The sequence below is a fragment of the Varanus komodoensis genome, unplaced genomic scaffold (assembly GCF_004798865.1).
Source record: "Varanus komodoensis strain SLA01 unplaced genomic scaffold, ASM479886v1 scaffold3, whole genome shotgun sequence".
NCBI classification, from domain to species: Eukaryota; Metazoa; Chordata; class Lepidosauria; order Squamata; family Varanidae; genus Varanus; species Varanus komodoensis.
Genome location: NW_025335761.1, coordinates 48,535,462 through 48,560,683, shown reverse-complemented (window position 1 = coordinate 48,560,683; position 25,222 = coordinate 48,535,462). Strand labels below are relative to the sequence as shown.

General features: G+C 42.4%; 1 protein-coding gene across 3 annotated transcripts in view; it reads right to left on the bottom strand.

Moving 5' to 3' along the window:
- Positions 1-10,605: 10,605 nt before the first annotated feature.
- The window catches only part of VRK1 (VRK serine/threonine kinase 1), a 37,874-nt gene continuing 23,257 nt past the window's right edge, over positions 10,606-25,222 (bottom strand). Inside the window, exons 11-14 of one of the 3 annotated variants that reach the window (XM_044436562.1) lie at positions 24,071-24,249; positions 16,744-16,855; positions 16,370-16,448; positions 10,606-10,991 (exon numbers count right to left, since the gene is read on the bottom strand). In XM_044436562.1, coding sequence (XP_044292497.1) covers positions 10,913-10,991; positions 16,370-16,448; positions 16,744-16,855; positions 24,071-24,249 — 449 coding nt within the window. In that variant the 3' untranslated portion in view covers positions 10,606-10,912. The remainder of the gene's footprint in view (positions 10,992-16,369; positions 16,449-16,743; positions 16,856-24,070; positions 24,250-25,222) is intronic. The other 2 variants (XM_044436563.1, XM_044436565.1) reach the window with 2 other exon arrangements.

Sequence of the window (25,222 nt, the reverse complement as noted above, 5' to 3'; positions counted from 1 at the left end):
GTCCAGGAGCAGTAGATGTTGCCCTCAATTCCCTCCTGGGTACTTACTGGGCACTCACCCCATCCAGGCCAAAGTGAGCAATTTTTCCATATTGTTAGAAGAGACCATTCAACCAACCTCCTCCACCACCACCATGTCGTTGAGAAGTGCTGGCCATGTGAACTGTCCATGCATATCTATTTATAATTGAACACTGGGCCCACCAGTAACCTTGTTGAAGAGCCAAAGCCCTAACAGGGGAGGGACTGTGGGATCCAAACGCCCTGGCTGTTATTTTGCTCCTGCCTGGCCTTGTCAGCTTGTCTTTTCAAGAACGAGATGAAAATGTGCTTTGTGCCTGTCTGCTCATGGAGACAGAACAAGTACAGGCAACATGTCTAACCAATTGCTCAGTAAAAGTTGTGTTCAGCACCCGACTGTGAGCCAGAGACGATGATAATTCAGTTATTCTAGCCACAGCAAGTGCACAGACTTGGAAGCAACTGACAGGTCCCAACGATCGTATGTGTTAATGGTTATTAAAATCTATGTTACTTTTATGAAAATCAGTAAATAAACATTTAAACATTTAGCCTGTTTGCATTTTGAGTGTTTGCTGTTTCACGCTGACAAATGATGCTAGCCTCTTCCCCATCACTGCTGCAAGATCATCTGGCTGGAGCCGTAAGTCCCGACAGGCATGGCTCACTTTTCCTGAATAATGCTGAAATGTTGGACATCTCTTCCTAGCCTTGTGCGCAATCATCCTGCATCACATGTCCCGGCATGTTGAGATTCCACCTGCGACCCCCCCACACCCATGCATTGCGCAGTAGTGCATGGAAGTCAATTATTGAAATGAAACCATTGCAGGCTAAAAGGGGGCTGGCAAATGGCAAAAAGCTGCAATTAACTACATTTCCATAGCTTGCTGTTGGGAAGGCAGGAGCATAATTTGAAGCAGTCAGTTCTTCCAGCCTGATGTTAGTGCATTGCTTTGTCACTCCTTGTGTTGCTACTTGTAAAATGCCAGGAATCACTTGGGAATGCCTGCTCTAGATAGCTTTAAACTCTGCAATCAAGCTTTAAACTCTGCAATTGGCCTGAAGTGTGATATTCTGAGACTAAGAGAAAAAGAGAGATTCCTTGGGCTGCCAATAAATGCCTTTTGAGTTAACGCTCCAGCCAGGTGTGGGTTTCCACATAAAGAGAACCTGCAGAAGTTGAGATGTCCTGAAGCATAGCAGCTTCAACCTAAGAGAGAGATCCTATACCTGTGTAGTGGAAAGGAAAGGAAAGGAAAGGAAAGGAAAGGAAAGGAAAGGAAAGGAAAGGAGCCAACAACAGCCCGTGACTGGCTGGGGAACACTGGGAGCTGTTGGCCCCTTTTTCTGTCTAAACAAGCTCAAGGTTTTCCCTAAAGGGATTACCAAAATGCCTTGCACTGTAAACAGTGTCACAAAATGGAAGACTGCTGAGCTGTATTAAAGTTGCATTGAAAAGTTGCATTGAAGTTAGCTGTGTATCACCGATGTAAACACACTTGGAGAAATACCAAGCTATATCGGGGTTTGAAAGGAGAAGAAAGGCAAGCTTGTGAGGGTCTTCCCTGTAAGAATGGGGGACCATGAACAGATCCACTGACCACTCTGATCCACCTCTCCCTCTCTCTCGCTCTCTCGCTCCCCAACCCCCCCCCCCCAGTCCCAGCTCACTCTGAGGAGGCGCTCTCCAGCATGGCCTTATTATTTCTGCGGCCTTATTATTCATGGTGGGCCATGTGCCACAGCCCGGGTTACTATGGGAGGCTTTAGGGGTGGAAAAGTAGGAGTAAGGCAGCTGAGCCCCAGGGCAGAGAGGAGAATGCAGGGGCAACCAGCCAATTAACTGTGGAGTAAATGGGGAAAGTACGAAGTCTAAGACAAACAATATGACTGGCTAACTGAAGCAATGTGTTACGCAGGTGCTGCTGATGGAGGAGAATGGAAGGAGCAGGTGAGGGGGAGAGAAGTGGGAGGGAGAGTACAACATGGACATCTGCTAGGACAGCTGCTCATTTGGTAACACTGAGAAGGGCAGAGCGTTCCATGATGATGAAAAAGATCCATCCCAGTCTAAAGACCACATGAACCTGCGGAATTTCCTTGCATGATGGCCAACTGGTAATGTTTTGCCTGGATGATATGGAGGGTTTGGGGGAAGAAAGGCCTGAAAAAGGTCTCCAACTAGGGCTGGCACAGTGTTTCTGCTCTATTTGGCAGGTTGGAACGGCCCCCGAGTGGCTTTGGTGGCCTGCATGGCGCCAAGGTGGCCTGTCCTGCTCTGTTCAGTGGAGGCTCCTCGGAAGTAAGTGTGCATAGGCGTGCGACCTCACATGAGTGATTCTTTCTGCATTTCTGACTCAGAGCAACATGGAACGCATTACTTCCAAAAATTCCACTGAAGGCTGGCATTGCAAGTGCTGCAAACATAACCACTAACTGCCATATATTGGCTTTTTGCTTTAATAGGCTTTTAACCAACTTTCTTAATGGACTGAATACAATTTAGATATGGAACTTGGCTAAAACGTAGCTTCAATTGGCTATTAAAATTTAAGAGCCAACTAAGATAGCTAATTACAAAAAATAAGAGAGAGAGAGAGTGAGAAAGAGAAGAGCGCTCCAACGATAATGCTAAGCAGAATTAGTAATAGCAAATGACAGTCTGTCTAGTCTTATTCCCAAAGGGGGGGAAAAAACCTCTTCACTGAAAAGTTAACCAGACAATGTACAAAAAATGTTTTTCTTTCTTTTTTTAACACCTCCAAACCAACTGCCTTGATCGTAATACTGGTGTTATGGCTTCCCATATCTGGCAGCTGACTGGGACGAAGTGTGGGAAACTGTATTAGTATATCAATTAGGGGAGACTGCCAAAGTTATTCCATTTGGGCTGTCAGACTGTGTGCATGTGGTGTGTATATGTATACACGGAATACAATAGAAATTTTATTTGCATCAGCCACAAGTCATTGCGATGTATACATAACACTTGAAGAATTCTAATAGGGGACAAGAAGAGGAAATAGAAAGAATAAATCAGCAGGCACGGGGGTGGGGGAGAGAGAGTTTTCAGATAAGAAAGGAAGAACTGAACTCCTTTTGCTTATAATTATATTGGATTCTCCCTCCAGATATTTTAGATTAGAGAGGTGGAGAAAAGTAAACAAGGGTCTGTCTGGTGAATGGCACTAGAAGAAGTGTTGTGCGATTCTTTATCAATACCCTCATTACAGCATCACTTGACGTGCCTCCTAGTCCTCCTGTGAAGACAGAGCATGTATGGTGTCCACTTTGAAAAACGGGGAGGGGAAAACATGTAGGTAGTGGAGTCTTTAACATTCCCGACTCAAGTGTCTCCCTGCTGTGCCTGTAAATGTCAGTCCAGTTTTTTCACGGCTGTGCGCACAGATTAGAAACAGCAGGAGAGCTTGGGAGTATGACTACAATACCCGTAAGGACGCTTGTCTTCATGGCACTGCTCAAGTGATTCTTGGAATGCAGGACCCCGCTGTTTTCTAATATTTACACACAACTGGAGTCATCAAGAGCGGTAAATGCAGTCTATAAGGAAGCTTGCTTCCTTTGTGTAAGGGACTTTACATTCAAATCAAGACTCCAAGGGCTGCTGCCCCCTCTTTTCCCTCCCACCCTGAAGACACGGTATATATCGCAATACTGATGTCGTCATGTGCTTTCCATCCTGGCCCCCGGCTTCTGCAATGCCCCAGGCAGCTCCCGAGTAGCTCCATTCAAAGACGTTGTGGATTTTCATTGGGTGCACATGCTTCTCATCCTTACCTTCAGAGTCCTCCATTGCCTTGTCTTCCGTCATCTGAGGAGAGACTGAGGAAACTGGGCATGTTCAGCCTTGAGAAGAGAGGACTGAGGGGGGACATGGTATCCCTCTAAAGTACCTCAAAGGCTGTCACAAAGAGGAAGGTCAAGATCCCTTCTGGCTGATGCCAGAGTGTAGGACACGGAATAATCAGTTCAAGTTGCGACAACCCAGATTCAGACTGGACATCAGGAAAAGCTTCCGCACTGCCAGAGCAATATAACAGTAGAACCAGCTGCCTAGAGAGGTGGTGGGCTCTCCCACACTGGAAACATTCAGAAAGAACCTGGACAGCCATCTGAGTGGGATGGTGTGATGCAGTGTCCTGCAACAGCAGGGGGTTGGGCTCGATGGCCTTCATGGCCCTTTCCAACTCTACTATTCTGTGATTCTATGATCTCTCCATTCTCCCAACTGCACGCATCCCTTCCCATGGCCTTCGTTTTTCCAGCTCCACCTCTCTCAGCCATTCAATGGTGTCCTGCTCCCCAAAGGAAGCCTTCACTTCTCCTTTGCTGCCCCTCATGGCAGAATGCCTCCCCAGCAGCCTCCAAGGCCCTCCTCAAACCTTACCTTTTCAGGAAAAACTTTGGAACAGCCAATCCCATATAGCAAGTAAACCAAAGGATCTAGCATTGAAATAAGCACATGTTCCTTGCCTTCCTCTGCTGTTTCCTTGTGTCAATATTAACATTGTAAAACCACTTGGGGTAATCAAGCCAGTGCTTTCCCTAGAAACAAAAAGGACAAAACTGAGGCAGTCATGTTTTGGGCCCATCATAAGAAGGCAAGAGAAGACCATCATGCTAGGGAAAGTTGATGGCAGAAGAAAAGGAAGACCAAATGCGAGATGGATTGACTCTAAAAAGGAAGCCACAGACTGGAAGTACAAGAGCTGAGCAGGGTTGTCATGGATAGGACATTTCAGAAAGCTTTTGTTCATTGGATTGCCATATGTCAGAGGTGGCTTGATGGCACATAACAATGATGAACTTGGGTTAGGCATCTGTCAAACTAATTCTTCATAAAGCACCATATGCATAGATAGAGGCATGCGAGAGTGTCTGGGTGTGTAAAGCCCAGGGATTTGCAGAGAAAGCCAGTCCAAGCACACATGGGCAGGTGAGCCTTACCTATTATAGAGGCCCTACCTGGACAGCTTCTCAGGTTCTGCTATTTCTACAGCACGGAAAGATTGCCAGCCGTAGTTGATCTGAAGAAAAAGAAAGGAGACATCCCTGGGCTGAGCCAACTGGACAACTAAAAGCCTCGGAAGCTACCCCAACATGGGGCACCATTGACCCTGAAGGAGCCAACTCCAAAAGGGGTCTCATATTTGGGGGGAGCTGCCACAGGAAGAGCCACAAGGGCAAGGACCACCCCCTAACATCTTACTTTTGGGTTTTTCAGACCTCTTGATGGAAGCACAACTGTTTCTTCCCTCCAGAAGACATGAAAGGAGGACAAGGAGCCAAGTGAGGAAATCTATGGCGGTGGGGACTAGTGACCATAGTGATAGGTAGAGGGAAATATGCTGCCAGGAGGAGGGCTAGGCAGGGAAGGGGAACATGGCCCAGAGAATTAACTGCTCTGCTGTGTTCTGGTTCTTCTTCTATCCAAAACTCTGGTGGCAGCCATATCGGCCTGTCTTTGGGTCTCTGGGTGCTACTTTTGAATGTCTCATCCGTGACTTGGAGAACAGGCCCGGTCTCATCCATGACTTTAAAGAGTGGATAAGGCAGCTGACCTGGCATGAATCATGGGTGGGTGAACAGGCAAGGATTGGTCTCTGGCCATTATGCCCACTGGGGTACTTGACTCAGCATCAAGGAAGGCCAGGAAGGGGACGTTGCCATGGCCTATAGGAGCTCTCTCTCTCTCCAGGCTTCCTGTTTGACTACTAGCCTGGAGTGTTTGCATCTGGTATTGGGCCAACAGGGAAGATTAGGAATGTTATTGTGTACCACCCAGCTTACTGCTCAACAGGCTCCCTATCTGAACTGACAGAAGCAGCCTCAGTTGCTATGCTGAGATTCCCCGACAACTGTTGCTTTTGGAGGATGTCAGCATCCATGCTGAGAGCGCTTCATCTGGGGCATCTCAGGATTCATGGACGGCACTGGCCCGACACACATAACAGGACACACTCTAGATTTTTTTTCAATAATAGCAAGGGATTTGAATTGCTCCCTTTGAGACTTAGATTTGCAGCAACTGTTCCTCTCTGCAAGGATGAGGGATCTGTTATGATGGTCTGTCTCCTGGGGCTAATGGATCCAGAGGGTTCGGGCTGCCGGCTGCTGGTTCTGTGGAATCCCTGATTAATCGCTGGAATATAGAGATGACCCAGGCAGGTGATATAAATGCTCCTTGAGTGCCCTCTCTGTAGTAGAACTCATACACCTCTGTGGTAACCTGGAGATGAGAGCAGTGAAACACCACGGGAGGCAGCTTGAGCACAGATGAAGAACTCCTGGTGGGTGCAGCGGAGGCTCACTTCTTTCAAATTTCATGTCAATGCTGGATGGCAAATTTTGCTTTTGGATAAAGAGCGAAATCAGGAGTTCACTAAGATTACTTATCTTTGGCTTCTAGAAAATAAACTAGGCTGACATGTTTGGCTGACTGTTCTCACTAAAAATCTTTTTACAAGGTATCAGAGAACTGTAGAAATCTGAGGCAACCAAAGTGATCAGTGATAGAGATCAAGAGGCGTTGAGAAAAATTGAGATTTTGGGAACAGGTAGCTAGCAAAAAGGTGTATAAAGTTATGCACAGTGTGGAGAAAGTGGACACACACGAGAGCGAGCGAGAGTGCACGTGGTAGAATCTTTCCATAATGAAGTTTAAATGGTGGGAGATTAAGGACAGATTAAATGAAGTATTTCTTCACACAGTGCAATGGAATTTGCTTTCACAAATTTCACTAGTTCATAAATGATCTGGAATTAAGAGCAAATGGTGGGGTGGCCAAGTTTGCTAATATATCAAATTATTTAGGGTGACTAAAAAAAATGAGGGTTATAAGAGCTGCAAAATAATCTCACCGATCTGGTTAACAGAGCATCAAAATAACAAATGTGACTCCCCGTAAGCAAGTAAGACAAAAGAAAATCCCATCTTCATGTACATGCTGATGAGATCTGAGCTAGCAGATCCTGCAGTTGTGGTAGACAGCTCAATGACAACCTATGAGCTATGAAAATGTTGAATTCCATCTTGGGCATAATTAGGAAAGGGATTGAAAACAAAACTGCCAAAAGCATACTGCCTTTATACAACTCTAAGGTGTAACCATACTTGGAATAGTGTGAGAAGGTCTTGTTACCACACTTCAAAAGGAATACTGTATAGTTGGGAAAGGTGCAGAGAAAGCAACTAAAATGATCAACAGGCTGGAGCTATTCCCCTAGGAGGAAAGGTTACAACATCTGGGGTTGTTTAGCATAGGAAAAATGATAAGGGGAGACATGAAAGCATTGTATGAACGCAGGCCACGGTGTGCAAAAAGCAGATAGGGAGATAGTTTTCTCCCTCTCTCATAATAGTAGAATCTGGGGTCATCCCATGAGGCTGATTGGCTGCAGATTCAGGACAGGTTGTAAAAAGTACTTCTTCACACAAGAACTATGGAATTCACTTCTACTATATGTAGACTGTACAATATATAAAGGGGGTTATACAAATCCATGAAGGATTAAGCTATCAGTGGTGACTAGTGATGATGGATATATGTAACTTCCAGTTGGGGCGGCAGCACGTCCCCAAATATAAATTCCCTAGGAATTTGGGCACAAAAATGCCATTTCACTCCATGTCTAGCACACAGGCTTTCCAGAGGCAAGTGGCTGTTGAAAATGAACACTGGACAAGATTGTATTTTAGTTTGATCTAGCATAGCACTTAAACTCTAACCTTCTAAACAGCATTATGCAAGCCTTCCTGTCCTTCCCTCATACTTTAATGGTCACAGTGTGTTTAAAATGTTTATGAAAGAATTTGAATATATTATATATATTTGAATATATTTATATAATAAATAAAAGCAGTGCTCCAGTATATATTCCAGTATTATTTTATGCTCCAGTATATATTCATTTCCTGTGGACACAAGAAATTGAAATTATGAACATGCTCCTTCAGTTTCTTTTTCAAAACATGGTTGGCTATCTCTTAGCTCATTGTGGGAAAGTAGTTAGAGAATCACATGCCTGTTTAATTAAACTTTGTAATCCTATGTATGTTTTGATAGAAGCATAAACTAGGGTGGTGTGATACTTGAAGTGTAGGACTGGGGAACTGGGAGATCTGGGTTCTAGTTCCCACTCAACCACGCAACTCATGACGTGACTGCGCCATCCACTCTCCACCTAACCTACCTCACAGGGTTCTTGCTGTGAAACTTCAGTGGTGGAGGAGTGTTGTACACTGCTTCACAAGGAAAAAAAGGAGAGATACAAGTGCAGAACAACATAAAACGTTTCATACTTGAGCAAAATAAAGGATGCAAAAATGTGCAAATTGGGAGCACATCTTGCAAAAAAACGGGATTGAGGTTTAACTATTTGATGGAGGGGTTCTCCAGTTAGCCTTACGTCCATTGTAGAAAAAACAATGGAAAGGCTCATAATAGAGAGAGATCTAGTGATGCTAGATAGGGAAGGGAGGCTGACAACCACACAACACAGCTTCCGCAAAAACAGGTCCTGCCAGACAAACCTTGTGGGATTCTATGACAAGGTTTCGAGATGGCTAGATGGAGGGGATGCAGTGGATGTGGTATACCTGGATTTCAGCAAGGCCTTTGCCAAAGTGCCCCATGATATCCTGGTGGAGAAACTGAGGAGTTTTGGGATACACCAAAGCACTGTCCGGTGGATTAGGGCATGATTGACTGACTGAAAGCAGAAGGTAACCATTAGCATGGAATCATTGGGATGGTGGCCAGTGACAAGAGGGGTCCCCCAGGGCTCTGTCCTGGGGCCGATCCTATTTAATCTTTTCATCAACGACATGGAAGAAGGGGTGAACAGTCTGCTGATCAAATTCGCAGACGACACTAAAACTGGAGCAGTGGCCACAACTGAGGAGCAGGTACTCCAGATCCAGAGGATCTGGACAGACTATGGAAGTGGGCAGGAGACAACAGGATGGCGTTCAATGTGGATAAGTGCAAGGTCTTGCACTTGGGGCATAGGAATAGGGGTCATAAGTACAGGTTAGGTGACAAGTGGCTGGAGAGCAGCACTTGTGAAAGGGACCTTGGGGTGCTGGTTGACTGCAGGCTAACACCACCCTTGGTTGCATAGCCAGAAGTGTGGCTTCTAGATTGAGAGAGGTATTACTACCGCTCTATACGACTCTGGTGTGCCTGCAACTGGAGTATTGTGCTCAGTTTTGGGCCCCTCATTACAGAAAGGATATAGCCAGGTTGGAGTCAGTGCAGCGTAGGGCCACAAGGTTGGTGGCCGGTTTGCAGGGGATGGGGTATGAGGCAAGACTGAGGGAACTGGGTCTCTTCAGCCTGGAGGAGACTCAGAAGGGATATGTTGGCGACATACAGGTATGTGAGAGGATGTCACACAGAGATGGGTAGAGACCTGTTCTCCCCTGCAGAGGAAGGCAGGACACGCTCCAACGGTGGAAAGCTCAGGTAACCAAGGTTCCATTTAGATGCCAGGAAGCACTTCCTGACAGTTAGGACCCTGAGGGTGTGGAATGGGCTTCCACGAGAGGTTGCTGAGGCCCCATCGATGAGGGTGTTCAAAGATAGGCTGGACATGCACATGGTGGGCATGTCGCGAGCAGAGCCGGCTGGAGGCAGGGGTCAGACTAGATGGCCCGGGAGGCCCCTTCTGACTCGCTGTTTCTGTTTCTCTGTCAAATTAATGCTTACTAAAGGTAATGCTCTGGTTTGCACCCTAACTTTTCACTTGGAAAAGAGAGTGGAGGCTTCCTCCATTTTACGCAGCAACAAGGTAGGATGTAATCCTATCACACCTTGTTGTAATCTTTTATTAATGGAAGACCAGTCTACTTGATTTAGATTGTAGTTGTTTTTTAATGTTAAGTTATCTGCCTTGTGGTGTTCAAGTTCTGGGCCAGAAAGGCAAAATATTGTTAAGCAACAGAACACTGTATCATGAAGCACAAGGTAGGTTGAGATGTCCTGTCAATCTGCAGCATTTTCTGACATCCAATAGCAATTAACAAAGTGCCCCCCACCCCTCTGATCAGCAACCTGAATTAGTTTCTTGGAGAGCGGACTCCTCAAAGAAAACCAAAGGGGCATTTTCATTTGAGAGGTTTTGTGGACCTGGTTCTGGTCATCATCAAAAACTCCTGGAATGAGCATGTTCTTGGAGGCAGCCTGTTTCTTAAAGTATTTTCACTTACCTGAGCCATTATTTCCACCTGTCTTGTAAGTGGACCACATAACTTCAGCATCAAGCAAAGATCCTTTTATTTGCCCAGGTATTTCAGCAGCTATTATGGTCATGGTTATAGTTTTTTATCTATTTTGCTGAATGTGACTTATTGTTGTCATTTTTGTTTATATTAAAAGGAGACAGAAATGCCTTAAATTAAAAGATTCACTGGACTGGTCTTTCTTTAGTTGGCAACTGCAGTCACACCCTCCATCATAAACACATTTAACTTGGATATACTTCAGACAGACTCCAACAGAACTTGTAATTCAAGCATGCTTCAACTTCTGTCTTGGGTGATTTCATTTAAACAAACATGACAATTAAAAGTTTGCTTTTATTCAAGTTTGATACAAAGTGAACAGCTGCAAAAGAGTACAAAACAGCCATTTAAGGATTTTGAAATGTACTGGTATTAAGCTGTACATTCTGTAAATAAGACTTAAAATTTTATTTTTCCAGTTGCAACTACACAATGCAGCACAGTAAGTCTATAGATTGCACACACACAAAAGCAAAATACAGTAACAGTCTACAGACTGCACATACACAAAGTACTGCAAATAAACCAAACCAAAACACCTAGGAAAAGCGGCAAACATACATTATTCTGACCCTTTTAATTCTCAATTCTCTTCTTGAGATTCAGGTTTGTCTTGGCTTCTGGTAAATTCTTCTGCAATTTGGGTTTTCTGCCTCTCTTGTCTACAGTTGTTGAGAATAAAAAAAATTAAAGATTAGAAATACTGATCACAAAGTGATGGTCAAAGCATTCTATATTATCACATTAAGAGGAGAAATCCACATTTTTCAGTGATTTACACCCCTCATAAAAATACCCTAGCTTTAGGACAATCCTGAGTCTCATAAAATTAATTTATAGTAACAAAATTTATAGAAGTAGTATATAGTATTCCAAGACATAAATGATAGTTTGATAGGGTCAATGAATAGTCAGCCTACTGGCACTATCTATCCATTTGTATGGTTTTATCTGCCCACTCCACCAATGGCAAGAGGCCTTAAAAAGTGTTCCCCTGTGTGTACGCAGGGACTACGGTAGGTGCTGAACTGCTTTCAGCCCATGGGTCAAATTCCATTTTGGAAGTTTTCAGAGCACTACATTCCAGCAGAGGGAAGGCCAAAAGCAAAAGCTGGAGGGCCAAATTTCCACATATCTTAGCTTAGCAGCTCTTACTGCAAGGAACTAAGCCTTAGGAGAGGCATTTCATACTTTCTGAATAGGGAAAAAAATGGAAAAGCCAGGAAATCACTGGACATTTTGTGGTTATGGAAAAGGGGATGTGTTAAAAGAAACAGGTGTGGCCTTCTGAAGAACTACAGAGGGGTGGGCTTGGCCCTCTGGTTTGTAGCTCTGTGCCCGAGGACTAAAGTATATGAATGCAGAAGCAGTGCTGGAGATTCATCTCCCCCTCTTCTTGTAAGACTCAGCCTGAGATCTGTGCAAACACTTGTATGTCTATGTATATACACATGGTTTATCTTGCAGCAACATCACCACAGTCCCAGATTCTGCCTTTGGGACTATTCCAAAAGGGGGAGGGAGGGGTGAAATTTGACTTGTGGACAAGGCAGGGAGACAAAAGGTGCTTGTTGTCTGATTTAACTACAAAGAATCCCAATTCTCTCTTACAAATCTCTGTTAGATCTCAAGTAGAAGAAAACATTTTAAGTTAAAATAATGGCTGATTCAGAGAGTACATTAGCAGATAAAGCAGAAGCATAAATAATTCTTGCATTCATTGTTTTTGCTAATATCTCAGTGTCTATATCACTTCAAAAACAAACAGGTCTCTCACCTTGCCTGCTGTCAGATCTGATCTCTGTGTTCCAGAGATTTCAGGGCACAAATCTGACTGCAAGCGAGGTCCATGTGAAATTAGCAGGCAAGTCAAGATAGCTAACAGTTACCTGCTGCAGTCTCCTCTCATTCTCATGTCTAATCTTTCCCTAATATGGGCAAGTGCCCTTCTTGCCGAATACCAAAAAGAAAACAAAGGAATGGTGGCCCTTTTAATTACCAAAAGATGCACAGAAGAGGCCGGGCCTCTGAAAAAAACACTGTGTCTCTTAATTTTAAAAACACAGACATGAAAGCATACAAGCAACTAGGCTGTGTCTGCTAGGACTCTGTGGCTTAGTATCTCCATTTGAATGCTTCCTTACCTATTAAAAACAAGTGTAAAACAGATCACGGCACACCAGAAGCACTATCATAGATCAATCCCTCTGCTTCATCCCATGTACCAGGAGTGTCGAACCAGTAGCTAAGTATTAGGGTGAAGCACCATTTAGAATGAGAAAAACAGCACAAAAGCTGGGAAATCACCAAAATTGTGGGCTGAAGGAAAGAGTGTATGGCCAGGGGAATGGACTGAGGCCATCTGAGTACCCCAGTGGGCCAGAATGGGGTACTTCTTATGGTCCTGAGGTTTGACACCCCTGCTATTTTCTAATACTGAAGTCATTTTTTGTGTTCTGATAGTTCGTGCACAAGCACATCAGCAGACTTATGGGAAATGCAAGTATTTTGCAGAAGTACACAATGCCCTCTGTACAAAGGGAACACCTCAGATGGAGGGTGGGGAAAAACCTAAAGCAGCCCAATGAGGACTAAGCATAGTCCCCGAACACGGAATGTGGACTTACTGATTAGTGAGTGCAGGAGGAATGGAAAACAGGGAGGAGAAATAGAAGAGAGTATTTTCAAGGTGGCAGAGTAAATTGGCTGGCACATTGAACAAGACTGTTCCATGTTGCAATGTCATGCTGCAGGTCTCACATCATATACTTAAATTCCCAATTTTATTTATTTGATTTATATCCTGCTTCCTTCTCCTCCTGCTGCTCTCAATCTTATTCCCGCAATAACCACTTCTGTGAGGTAGGTTGGGGTGAGAGTTCTGGGCCCAGAATCACTCAGTTAGCTCCAGATCACCCGAGTCCTAGCCCCACACTCTTAACCATCAAACCACATCGAATCTCCAGTTATTTAACTTTAACCAGTGCTCTTTTAGAGTTCAAAACACTGAAACCCCAGTTTGTTTGTATTTGCATAAGGAGAAAAGTACAGCCAGTTTCAAAAGCATTAAAAGCCAAAGACGGGGCACCAAGACCAACTCTCAACATAAAATAACAGGGTTGTTGATAGTAACACCAAAGAAACAAAAAATGCAAACCTGTTTGCTTAAGAAAGTATCTTGAAGGGTATACATTATATACCCTGAATTGAAAATCCTCCACTGACAGGTTAGCCAGCAGTTTAATAGGAAGATACAAGGGAAATGGGCTTTATGGTTTCCAAATTAAGGCTCATCATGAATTAAAATCCTTGGGCACTTGAGAACTCAATTTAGACTTAAAGAGCAGCATTCGACAAACAGGCTCATTGACCTGAATACTGCACACATGCATGTTTGACTTCAGTCCTGGGCAAACCAGGTAATAGCTCCTCCTAAGAAACAAGGTGCTCCAAGCATGGGTGAACATTACAAGTTAGCAGTGAGTCAGCGTTGGTTATGTAGAAAAGCAAGTTTCAAATGCCTACTGGAGTTTCACCCAGTGTATAGCACGTCGCTGAGGCTCATCAAGCTGAAACTGAACTTAGACATTCCCACTTCCCTCCTAAACTGTTTTCCCAGGTCTGCTGGCTGAGAATTATGTGAGTTGCACTCCAACACATTCAGAGGGCAATGAGTTGGGTGGGGAAGGATGGAATACGGCATAATAAGCAATGTCCTTCCCTGAGTCACCATAAAGGCTCTTAAAGAAAATATACATGAAATAAATTTCATAACGGAAGGGAAATAGCAGTGGGCTATCCAGAATACCTGGATTAAGAGCTATTGATTTGTCGCTCAATTTATGAGTTGGAAACCAGTATCTATGAGATCAATCTGCAGCTGATTTCTACGCCTAAACCAAGATGTGAAAACCACAGAAAGATCACACAGCACTGAAGGTAACCTACAAAATGCCAGTGAAATCCTAGCACAGTTAAGCACAAGTGATACGCAGGGGAGAATACAGCCACCACTTGAAAGCATAGTTTATGCCAGTCTTTCCCAACCTGGTGCCTCTGGATGTGTTTGATTCCCAACATCCCCAGCCAGCATTGTCAGAGATGGGCACTGAACTGGGGATGGCTGGTATATGTGATACTATATTTTATGCAAAGCTTGCATTTCTACATATTGTGAGACCTTTTGTCTCTCTTCAACTCCTAGCCTGTACTTTCTTCTCTCTACAACACTTTCTAAAATTCTCTGAACCTCCATTAATGCTCTCTCGTTTCCTCTTGCCACCACACAATACATGTTCTCTTTTCTCTCCACCTAATCTTAATTTCTGCCCTTTCTTGCTTTTTTTTTTTTTTTTTTGCTTTCCTCATTCTTGCTTCTCCATAGCTCACACATTTCAGAGGTAAAACTATGCAAGACTTTCCTGCTTCCAGCCATCCCCACACTGAGGGAGTTTTTAAGGCTGAACTAAACATATGAGCAGCACCAAATGTGTTGTGTCAAGTTCCCATAAACCAAGAGCATTAAATAAAAGCACAGAGTGAGTGGAACAAGCATGGCTACCCTTCCCTTTGCTTTCCCCCTAAAGCCACTTCTTCCAGCCATTTTTCCCCTAGTGGGTCTCTGAGACTGGAAGCAACAGTCAATGGAGAAACAGAAGAGAGCAAGGTGGGAGAGCAAGAAAGAGTCAGATCATGTGTTTATGCTTTTCTGTGTATAGAAGGTTCTCCAGCATAGTGCTGGCTGACCCAGGTTTGAAAAACATCTGACGGAAGATGAGGCGATCAATGGCTGCTCGTTATGATGGAAACATGTCATCTTCAGTAGCAGAGGGAGCATGCCGCTGAGTACTGGTTACTGGGAAAAACAAGCACTGCTGTGCTCCTGTCCTGCTTGAGGGTTCCTCACACAGGCATCTAGTGTGAACAGAAGGCTGGGACTAGATAGGCCTTTGCTCGGATCCTGCAGGGCTCTTCCTATGTTAACAGGTGACAGCTTCACCGAACACCTAGAAGTCTACAGAGAACGAGGGCAATGTAGACAGCTAGAATCCTGCTGTCTCTACCCTATCCCAATTTAAATTTGTTAGGTGGCCCTTAGGATGCTCCTCCAAAATGTCAGAGAAGGTAGTTGGCCTTCTACAGAAAGAAATAAAGGAGACAGTGACCTATAATCTTTCGCTGTACATACATACAACAGCTGGTTTGTTTGTTTAAGGAAGGAAGGAGGAAAGGAATACAGAATCACCTCTAGCTTGTACAACCCTGGGACTGATGTCACATCAACCCAGCATAGCAACATCATGCCAAGGATATTCCGGGGGGATGGGGATGGGCACTGAGATTTCTAGCACACATGCAGAGGCAAAAAAACAGTTTTTAAAAGTTCTGGGGCTTTTAAACTATCACTGCTGGGCTACCACCAACTCTAAGTACCCCCTAAAATGCTTTTTTTAAACTTCCATCCAACTGAAATGGCCCTCTCCCCCCCACTATCCACCCAAAGTTTGGCAACTTTTGACTTGGCCATAGTCCTAGCTGACTCTGGTTTGACAGATGGTCATGGTTTCATTTTTATGTTAGGTTTTTCTTTAACATGTTTGCAATAAAATGAACTTTAACTGTACTGATTTTCATAAAGCTGAACTAAAAAATCAATTTCAACTTAAAAAAAATAAAACAAGCCATGGTATTTTATCTAACCTAGATCAGACAGTACCTGGTTAGATGGAGGAAAAGGCTGGTTGTAAGTCAGGTCCCGTAAGTATTATCCACATCATACATGGCACATAGAATAAGTACCATCTGCCACATTGCCTTTTGTGGAGGACAGCCTATAACTCACTGACAGAGGGGGTCCAAACTCTAATCCATAGCCGTTCCTACCCAAAAGAGCTGAGACAGTAGGGCAACAATCCTTGCTTTCGACAGGCTTGCTGATGTGTTTGTGTGGCTCATAAACTACCAATTATGCCAAAACAGAACCAAGATTATTATTCTGTCTATTTGGAGAACTCCCTTTTCTTAAAGTAGCTCCACTCACTGCTGCAAACGGCTGCTGCTGCTGCTAGCCTCTGGCTGCAACCTGCTGTGATGAATTGGTCCTGGGGAGTCAGCACTTCCTGACAGTGAATTGGACAAGATAGGGGAGGATAAAAATGAGAACAGAGAGGAAAATAAATGGTGGGAAAAGGGGCAGGGAACCACCAACAACAACTTTCATCAAGAAACTGTCATCCGTTCTATATGATGGGGAGCAAATATATTTCACATTTGCTGCCAGCACATAGCTGACAATCTTATTTTCTTCAAGTTACTCAACAAAATGGTCATTTATTACAAAACTTAAATATCGTTGGAAATTTTTTATTAAAATGATGTATGTATGACAAATACTAATAGGAACATTTGACTCACTAGGTGATGCATGTTTCTTTCTTTTGATAGTCACCACATCATCTTCATTGGATTCAGTGTCATCTTCATCAGAAGTGGCTGCCACTGATGTAGCACCTAATTTCCTTTTTTTCTATCCCCCCAAAAAACAAAAGCCAGGTTTTATACAAAGCAGAAAACCACATGTAGACAAGCTAAATCACAGAAAAACACACAAAATCCCTCTCCTTTCCCTTCTGATTACGGTCAAAATCCCTCTCCTTTCCCTTCTGTGAGTAACCAGCTTGAAGAGACTAACAAATGCATCATAATTTTATCATAATTAACATGGCATGATTTTCCAACCTTTTTTTTAAACTGAAGTTCATATACAAAGACATTTTAGTTTGTTTAGGAACCAGGCTGTAGTAGTAGTATTAGTAGTAATTACATTTAAATCCCTATTTTTCCTATTGCAAGAAACCCAAGGTAGCTTACAAGGTAGTCCTCCTCTCCATTTTAACCTCACAACAACCCTAGGCTGAGAGTCTCTGACTGGCCCAAAGTCAACTAATGAACTTCATGGCCAAGTAGGGACTTAGGACCTGGATCTCCTAAGTCCCTTTTGAGCAATCTAATCACTAATCCACAGTGGCTAATCATATACAATTTACCAAATGCATAAGTATTAAAGTGCATGCAAGTTGCATAAGAATGCTCCCCCGTGAATGAACTCCAGCATGTGCTTTCCGGATTCTCAGAGTACTTGAACTTTTAGTTTGAAAATCATGTTCAAATTGCAGTCTTTCACAACTGCAGAAAAACATGTACAGCATGCCAGCAGTATCAGTGAAGAAACTGTGAGGAATCTAATCTTTGCAAAGTCTACACAAAATGACCTGATCTGTGCTCTTAGACTTGGGTGCATGCTGGAATTTAGCAATACACCAGATTGCACACTTGTCCAAATGTTGCAGTGCAGATCTAGACCATGGATAGTATCCTACCAAGCCTGTGTATTCTTCTCAGGAGCAACTGCTTGTGCGAAGGGGCTTCTGCACCTCTAAAAATAACCCAAACATGTCAGCAATGGAGCAGATCAGCGGAACTTTCAAAAAGGTTTATTCCTGGTTTGTTTATGGGGTTATTTAAACGAATCTTGTAAGAAGAGCGAAAGACCCATTACACAAGTGGCCATTCCTGCCTTTGCAACTGAACCAAAGGAAATGAAGTGGCCCCCTGTTGGATATCATCCAGTTTAAACACATCAACGTATGCTGCAAGTTTTGAAAGAAAGGGCACATCTGGGTGCAAAATGATGCAGAAACAGAATGGAATAGCAAGTTAAAACCTGCGAAAATGTCATGAACTGCAGACAGATATGACCTTCCCCTGTATCAGCTGAGGGAGCAGCATTTTAGGAAGGCTGGCTCAGGCAAGGCAGGAGTACAGAAGGCAACAGCCTGAGACCACCATGCTGCCTTTCATGCAGCCACCTCGCCTGTGTGGCCCCTTTCCCACCTTCACCTCGACCTTGGCCACCACATTTTTACCTAGGCCCCAGTTACTACCAACCAAACCATTGCATTTTAAAGAATGCACATAACGGATTTAAAAATTACAAAGGCACACACAATTCAGAAAGGCGAATTCCAATCAGAAAGGAAGAAAATTAAGAAAGTACTGATTGTCACTTGACTTTGTTTTTATTTTAGATGGTGTGGCTGTAGGAATTTGTTTGTATCCTCTTACTCAAATGCTGCATTTGTACAGCTAGAATACAGCATCCCATTATTCTTCCCTCCCTACAGCAAGAACTGCTTCTCAACCAAAGTTCAGCAGGTTATACATATTCTTAAAAAAGCAAAGCAGACAAAAATATTTTAAAATAAACTGGAAGTATGTGTGTGCTCCCCCCTTTTTTTTTTTTTTGCAATGAATGTTGACAAGCCAGTGTGTTTTGCCAGACACAAACACATCGTAGTCCATAAGCTTAAAAATAACTACTAAAGTTTAGCACGCTTTTTTTGGTAAGTTTGACAAACGTGCAGCTTTACTGAAATAGCTGCTGAAGTGGTTACAACCTCACATAGCTGACAAGGGAAGGGGAGAGTGCATTACATCTTTCCAAAGTGTTGCTTCATGATTACCATCTAAACCCTGCTGGGCTGAACAGATTGGTTCGATAATTACATACAATAACTGCAGTGGGCAGGTAACCCTCAGCTGGCACAGGGCAGCTCCCCTGTGAGAACTTCCATATGCAAACTGCACTGATGGAGTGCATTAGGTACATCTTTCCTGCCGGTGCACAGGCCTGATTAACGCCAACCAAGACTCCAAGGTTAGCATGTCAGCAGATTTGTGATGCATTAGGCAGGAATAAACACGGACACTTTTGTTCATTCTGACCAAAATTAAGGAGGAATATTTCACCACTATATTGCTTTTATATACAGGATATAAATGCATTCATCCTGGTTGAACTGAAGGAAGATTTTTAAAAGGCTCACTGCAAAAGCAGACATCAAATACTTTCCACACAGAAAGCAAAAGGATATTTATCTTGTTTCTAAGCTTATTCAATAAAAGCACTTTCTTAATCTTGATGCAGGTGGGTTACATGGCAAGAGAAGTCAGGCATCATTCCCTGACAGAGACAACACCCATGTCTGATGCAGAGTGCGAGGCAAACTATGAATCACTAATTCATATTTATTTCACTCCAAATATTTCCTAGCAGTTATCGAGTGCCATCAATGGGCTCATCACCAAACATAAGACATGTCCTGTGGCTTGAGTAGTTTACAGCAGCAATAATGGATGCTTTCACTGCAATGCAATGAGGATAACTTCTCTTTCGACAGGAGCTAACTGAACCCATGCAAATATTAGAGTAACATCATCCATTACATATGAAAGTGAATTAGATTCAAGCCAAGTTGGGAACAATGTCTCATTAATACATCTCAGAACTAGCATCACTTAAAATTTATAGTAGAGAAGATGTAGATCTCCTAGTGTGAAAGAATTTCAATTAAGGTGGGCAACAGCTGTTGCTGTTATTTCACAATACCTGCCATTCTGATATATCGAATACTGACTGGCACACTCCGGATTAAAGATCATCTTGGAAAAGAAACCTGGTCAGCAATTTAAATTTAAGCTGATACACTTAATGTGAAGTCTAGTGCAGGTTTACTCAAAGTACATGATTAATGTAGCTTATTCCCAAATAAGCATACATAGGATCACAGCATTAAAACAAAACAGTGAAAGTCAGCTATTTATATAGGAAATGTCTTCTCTGAGAATTGAATTTTAAGAAGAGGGGATGGGTTACATGAGGTTCAATGAATATGAAAGCCCATGTTATCTCCTACCCAACATTAGACTGGGAGTGCCCCATAAATTCAGATCTTCCTCCTCCTCCTCAGATGCAGCCATGGTTCCAAGATCATTGTTAGCAAAAATAAATAAATAAATAAATAAAATGGTAACACATAAGTGCTGCTTAACCACGGTATGTTCCAAAATTGGCGGAGAAACTTCTCTAATAGAGAAGGGGAAATATGTTAACAAGCTGGGGAGGAGTCTGTGAGGTCCCAGGACAGATTTAAGTCTTTATTAGACTGGATTGTTTTTAAACAAGACACTAAATTCCTGTTGCTGCATAAACATTATGGTATACCAAGCACTCCAGTAGTTCTTCTCCTACTACAAATATTAGACCAAGTCGTTGATCATTGTTAAAATAGTACTGTTATAGTTATAATAGAATCATACAATAAGGTTTCCCATCTATATCACTGCTGAAATGGATAATGCCAAGTTTTACCCAGAAGTCCATGATTCTTTCCTTAATGAAGTCCCCCCCCCCCCGAGATGTCTACTTTCCAGGCAAATAGAATAACTAGAAACATCAGTGTTAAGCTGCATGCAAAATCCCAACTGTAGTCTATCAAGCTGGAAGCTGGACTAAGTACTGATGGTCTCCATCATATTTTGTCCTTTGCTGGCATCCTATCTATTTTACATCAGTCATGAATCAGTCAGTGGAACCAATAATGTAAAATGAATATGGGCAACTAAGTCTGCAGGAATCATGGGATGTTAAAGAACCATTCATGTGACCAGCAGACTCTGTTAGAGTTCAAGTTGTCAATTGAAAAACAGATTTGAGTACTTATGAAGGCAGGGCTGCATGTTAAATATGCGCGTATCATAGATCTTCAACATCAAAGGAACAAGGAAAGCTAAAATGCAAAACTGCATCATTTTTAAAAGAAAATGTTTCATTTGTAAGTCACTGTAAAGTATCAGTGTATCAGATAGTAACACAGCCAGCAGCTGTGGGCTTGCTTTTGTCTTATTCAAAAAGAAAAATATTCAAGCTATGTTAATGAACAGCTTTTTAAAAAATGCAAACCAACTACAGCTTTCAGTTTTGCAGTCATTATCCATCCAGAAAGCATGCACAAAGGGTATATTTAGCCTAAGTTACTGCATTCCGTTGCTTCTCCTGGACCAATCGGAGGCTTTTAAAGCCATCAACCATGGTATACTTCTAGACACATTCTCTGGGTTAAGGACTACAGGTATTCACAAGGGGTCACATGACATCAGGGTGATCAACAAGCTACCGTGCTTCATTCTTCGTTCATCTTCATGCTATGAGAACAGGGCCAGTGTGTTGATGTGCTTTTATTATCATTTAGATGGCCACTCACAGAAACTGCTGCTGTGGTACTGTTCAGCTCCCTACTCCAGGGCTCACAGATGGTTATCATATCCTCCATGCTTTTCAACATTACATGAAACCACTGAGTGAGGTACTGTACAACTGCAGAGAAGACACCCTTCTCTATTTCTGTTTTTCATCCAATTCAGATGAGGCAGTGATGGCACCAAACTAGTGGTTCAATGCATTAACTGTTGTGAACCGCCCAAAGAGCTTTGCCAGTTGGGTGCTGTAGAAATGAAATTAATATCAATTATACTAGTATTAACAAACAAACAAAAAGATGAGGGCTAAACAAAATTGGCTTAATTCAGTCAAAACAGAGGTCCTGCTGGTAGCTGGTGCAGCAGCTGCAACTCTACCTAGATAGAGCTAGGCTGACCCCAGTGATCCATAATATGGTAAACTCTAGATTAGAACAGTCTTCTGGAGATGGATCTCAGTTCATTACCCACAGCTGCTATGAGGTACCAAGCATTTACACCGAAGAAAGTTTTTATTCATTACATCTATATTGCCCTTTTCCTCCAAGGAGTTCCTGGCAGGATAAATAATTTCCCTCTCACAACAATTTCATCCTCACGATCTCTTGCATGAGGTATCTTATACTGAAATATACCAACTGGTTCAAAGGTACCCAAGTAAGCTTCATGGCCAAGTAAAAATCTGAACCCTTGTTCCCTAGTCCAGCACCTTGAACACCATATTACAAAAGTTTTCTACTCCATTGCATGCACATTTTTTAAAACCCTGGATAAGTTTATCATGGCAAACAAGTAAATGCTGATTGGATTCAGGGTTCCCACCAAGTTAAATGCCAAGATAAACCAACTGAAAAATTCTATAGAGAAAAGAGCTGAGTGCATTAATAGATTAATTGGTTCAATTAACTAAAGTGTGGATTTTTAACAGGACTGTAAATCAGAGCACTTCTTTTTGAAAAATGCTCAGGGCCAAGAACATTGTTTAAGACTATGTATATCTCTTGATTTAGGGAAGGCTTTTGGAGATTATTTTCCATGATCCAATTTCCCCCATTAGTCAAGAGGGGAAACATATGATCACCCCCTGTATTTCAAGGCCTTTGAAGGGAAAGATGAACATCCTGGCCCCAACTATATTGACTGAGAAACAAGATCAATTATTCAGCAACATATAGCTTTAACTGTCAACATTTACTGGCTAACAACTAGTTCATTAAAACAAAAGAAAATCAACAGGTGGGAAAAGGTCACCAGCAAAATGAATTCTTATGAATGTGGGCATTTGGAAAATAAAGCCTGACTCAACATGAGAACAACTGCATCACTTTACACTGAAACAAACATGAAGTCAGACACACCAAGTATTTAGTTAAGCAGACTGGTATTCTACCCTTCTACTATAGCCAGAACACAACCTGTAGCTAACAAAACTTTAGAACTCTATAGGAAATTGACACTTTCAGATAAAGAGGCTCTTGTAGCAATATGCTATTGTAAACACACTGCCAGTTCCTCTTAACTATCCTCTTTTTACTTCACTTTCAACATTAAATTATAGTTTAACCAAAGGGGTAAGGAGCTCCAATTTTCTCACACAGAGACCACATGTGTCAGCTTATCAGGCCCAATTTATTAATTTCAAGTTTGCTAATCAACACTGTAGACTAGGCTTCCAGCTGACAAATCTTCACCATAAAATACATTTAATTTTCCAATGACAAATATGGGATTTCTTCCCTTATGTACAGGCAGCACCCTTCTCATTCTAGCTTTCAAATAAACTTTACTAGGATAATAAATAATGTCATTTACTCACACCTAGGTCAATAAATATATCTTATGTCTACCTCTAAATAATGAAAGCTACCAAGTGTGTTTTTGCACAAAAGTTTCCTAGATACTAGCATCTTTCTCTCATATACACCTAGTCTTTCTTACACATTTCTAGGCAGAAATTACCTTTGAACTACAGGCACTCAGATCACTATTTATACTAGTTTAATGACAAAAGCATTTAAATATATGTGGGGTGCACCAGTACCCATGATTTGTTGCTATATTAACTACCAGATTGTTTCGTCCTTGAAAACCATGAGGTGAAGGTTTTCCTATCGAGCAGCACAACCTATGGAGGAGTCAATTATGGGTAGTCTGGTAAAGTGGTGGACCACCCATCAGTTTTAAACTGAAGAGTTATTCTGTTCAAACAGCCCCATACTTTTAAAAAGCTTTCAGGAGAGATACTGCCCAGAATCCAAAGACCCTGTATACCTAGTTTTAACTTCTCTCCCCAGGGGAATATGGTGTGTTCTTCTTCCACTTTGCCCTCCTACGCCGAGCCTAGCAGTGTTTCAAAAGCAGTTTCTGCTATGGCACAGAGGTCCCCATTATAGAAAAAAAGACTCCCATGGGATGTGTGCAAGCTCTTGGACATGCCTGAAGTAGCTCTTTGGATTCAGGCCAAAGACAATAAGATTGAGTAAGTCATGTGCTCATGAAATATGGCCAAGTCTCAAGTGTACATTTGTTCTCTTTCCCCTTCCGATTTTGATTTTGCCTACGTGAAATCCATTTCCAATGATAGTTTCCCTTTCAGCTGAAAACAAGAGACATTAAATACGGATCTGAATTAAGAAATAAAGACCTTAAGTGCTGGCTTTGTTGGAACATCTCCATTCTCTGAAACGCCGAAGTCCAATATACCATCATCCTTCTGACCAATGTCCTTGAGACCCTGAAGAAGTATTTCTCGTAACTGCTGGTATGGTGGTTTTTGAGTGTAGGCCAAAGCCATCACTGTGTCCATATACCTGGCAATTTCATCTGAAAGAAACCATCAAAAGTCAGACTGAGTTCTACCTCAACTCATAAAACATCAAGAAACAGCTACAAAGCTTGCATGAATTCTCAATATTTTATTAAGGAAGGATTGCAAGCAAATCTCCCTTAAGATGCTTAGAACTTTCAGATGGTTGGCCTCTTTTGCTGACAAAAGTAGCCTTGCTTCTGGAAGAGGAGTGATCTGCTTCAAATAACTATATCAAGACACTAGAAAGGGGGCAGGGATGGAGACTTTTTCTGCCCCTTCCCTCCAAGGATGACCTGCCAAAAAGCCTCTCCCTGAATCGTGGGGGGTACATCTAGGGAAGTCTACTGAATGATCTGTGGTGTGGTACAGGCGGCTGAGGGGGAAGGGGGCTGGAAAGTGCTTTCATAGAATTTTCAGTGATTTCTTCCCTTGCTCCTAAGGACACCACATTAAACAAGATCCCTCAACCTTTGGGAAAGGCTTTTTGGTGGGCTACTTACAGAAGGACAAGAGAGTCAATCCACCAAATATTTTCTTGACTAGACCTAACTAAGGCAGTAAAGACCTGCGCTGGTCAATTATGGTTTCCAGGCCAAGCTCATTCTGAAATATTTGTATTTCTTTATTCTTAATTGTCTAGTGTTTTAGACATTATATGTTCATTTTGTTTTCTGACACAAATATACACATTAGGAATCACTCAAGCAACTGAACCCTATAATCTGAAAGTCATCTCTGTTTCAAGGTCTGCTAGGATCAGAAAATCTGAATATAATTCAGATACTATTGCAATCAATGAGAACTCTCAATGGCTGTGAATATTGTCCTCTATGCTGAAAAAAAAACCAGATTTCCTGGATAGTTTATTTTCCTCATCTTCCAACGTTATCAGAATCTAAACTGTATGTACATTCTTTGAAGCAGAAAAAATGCTACTACACGGAGTGACTCCTAGCAAGATCCATCTGCCAGCAGACCTCCTCTGCC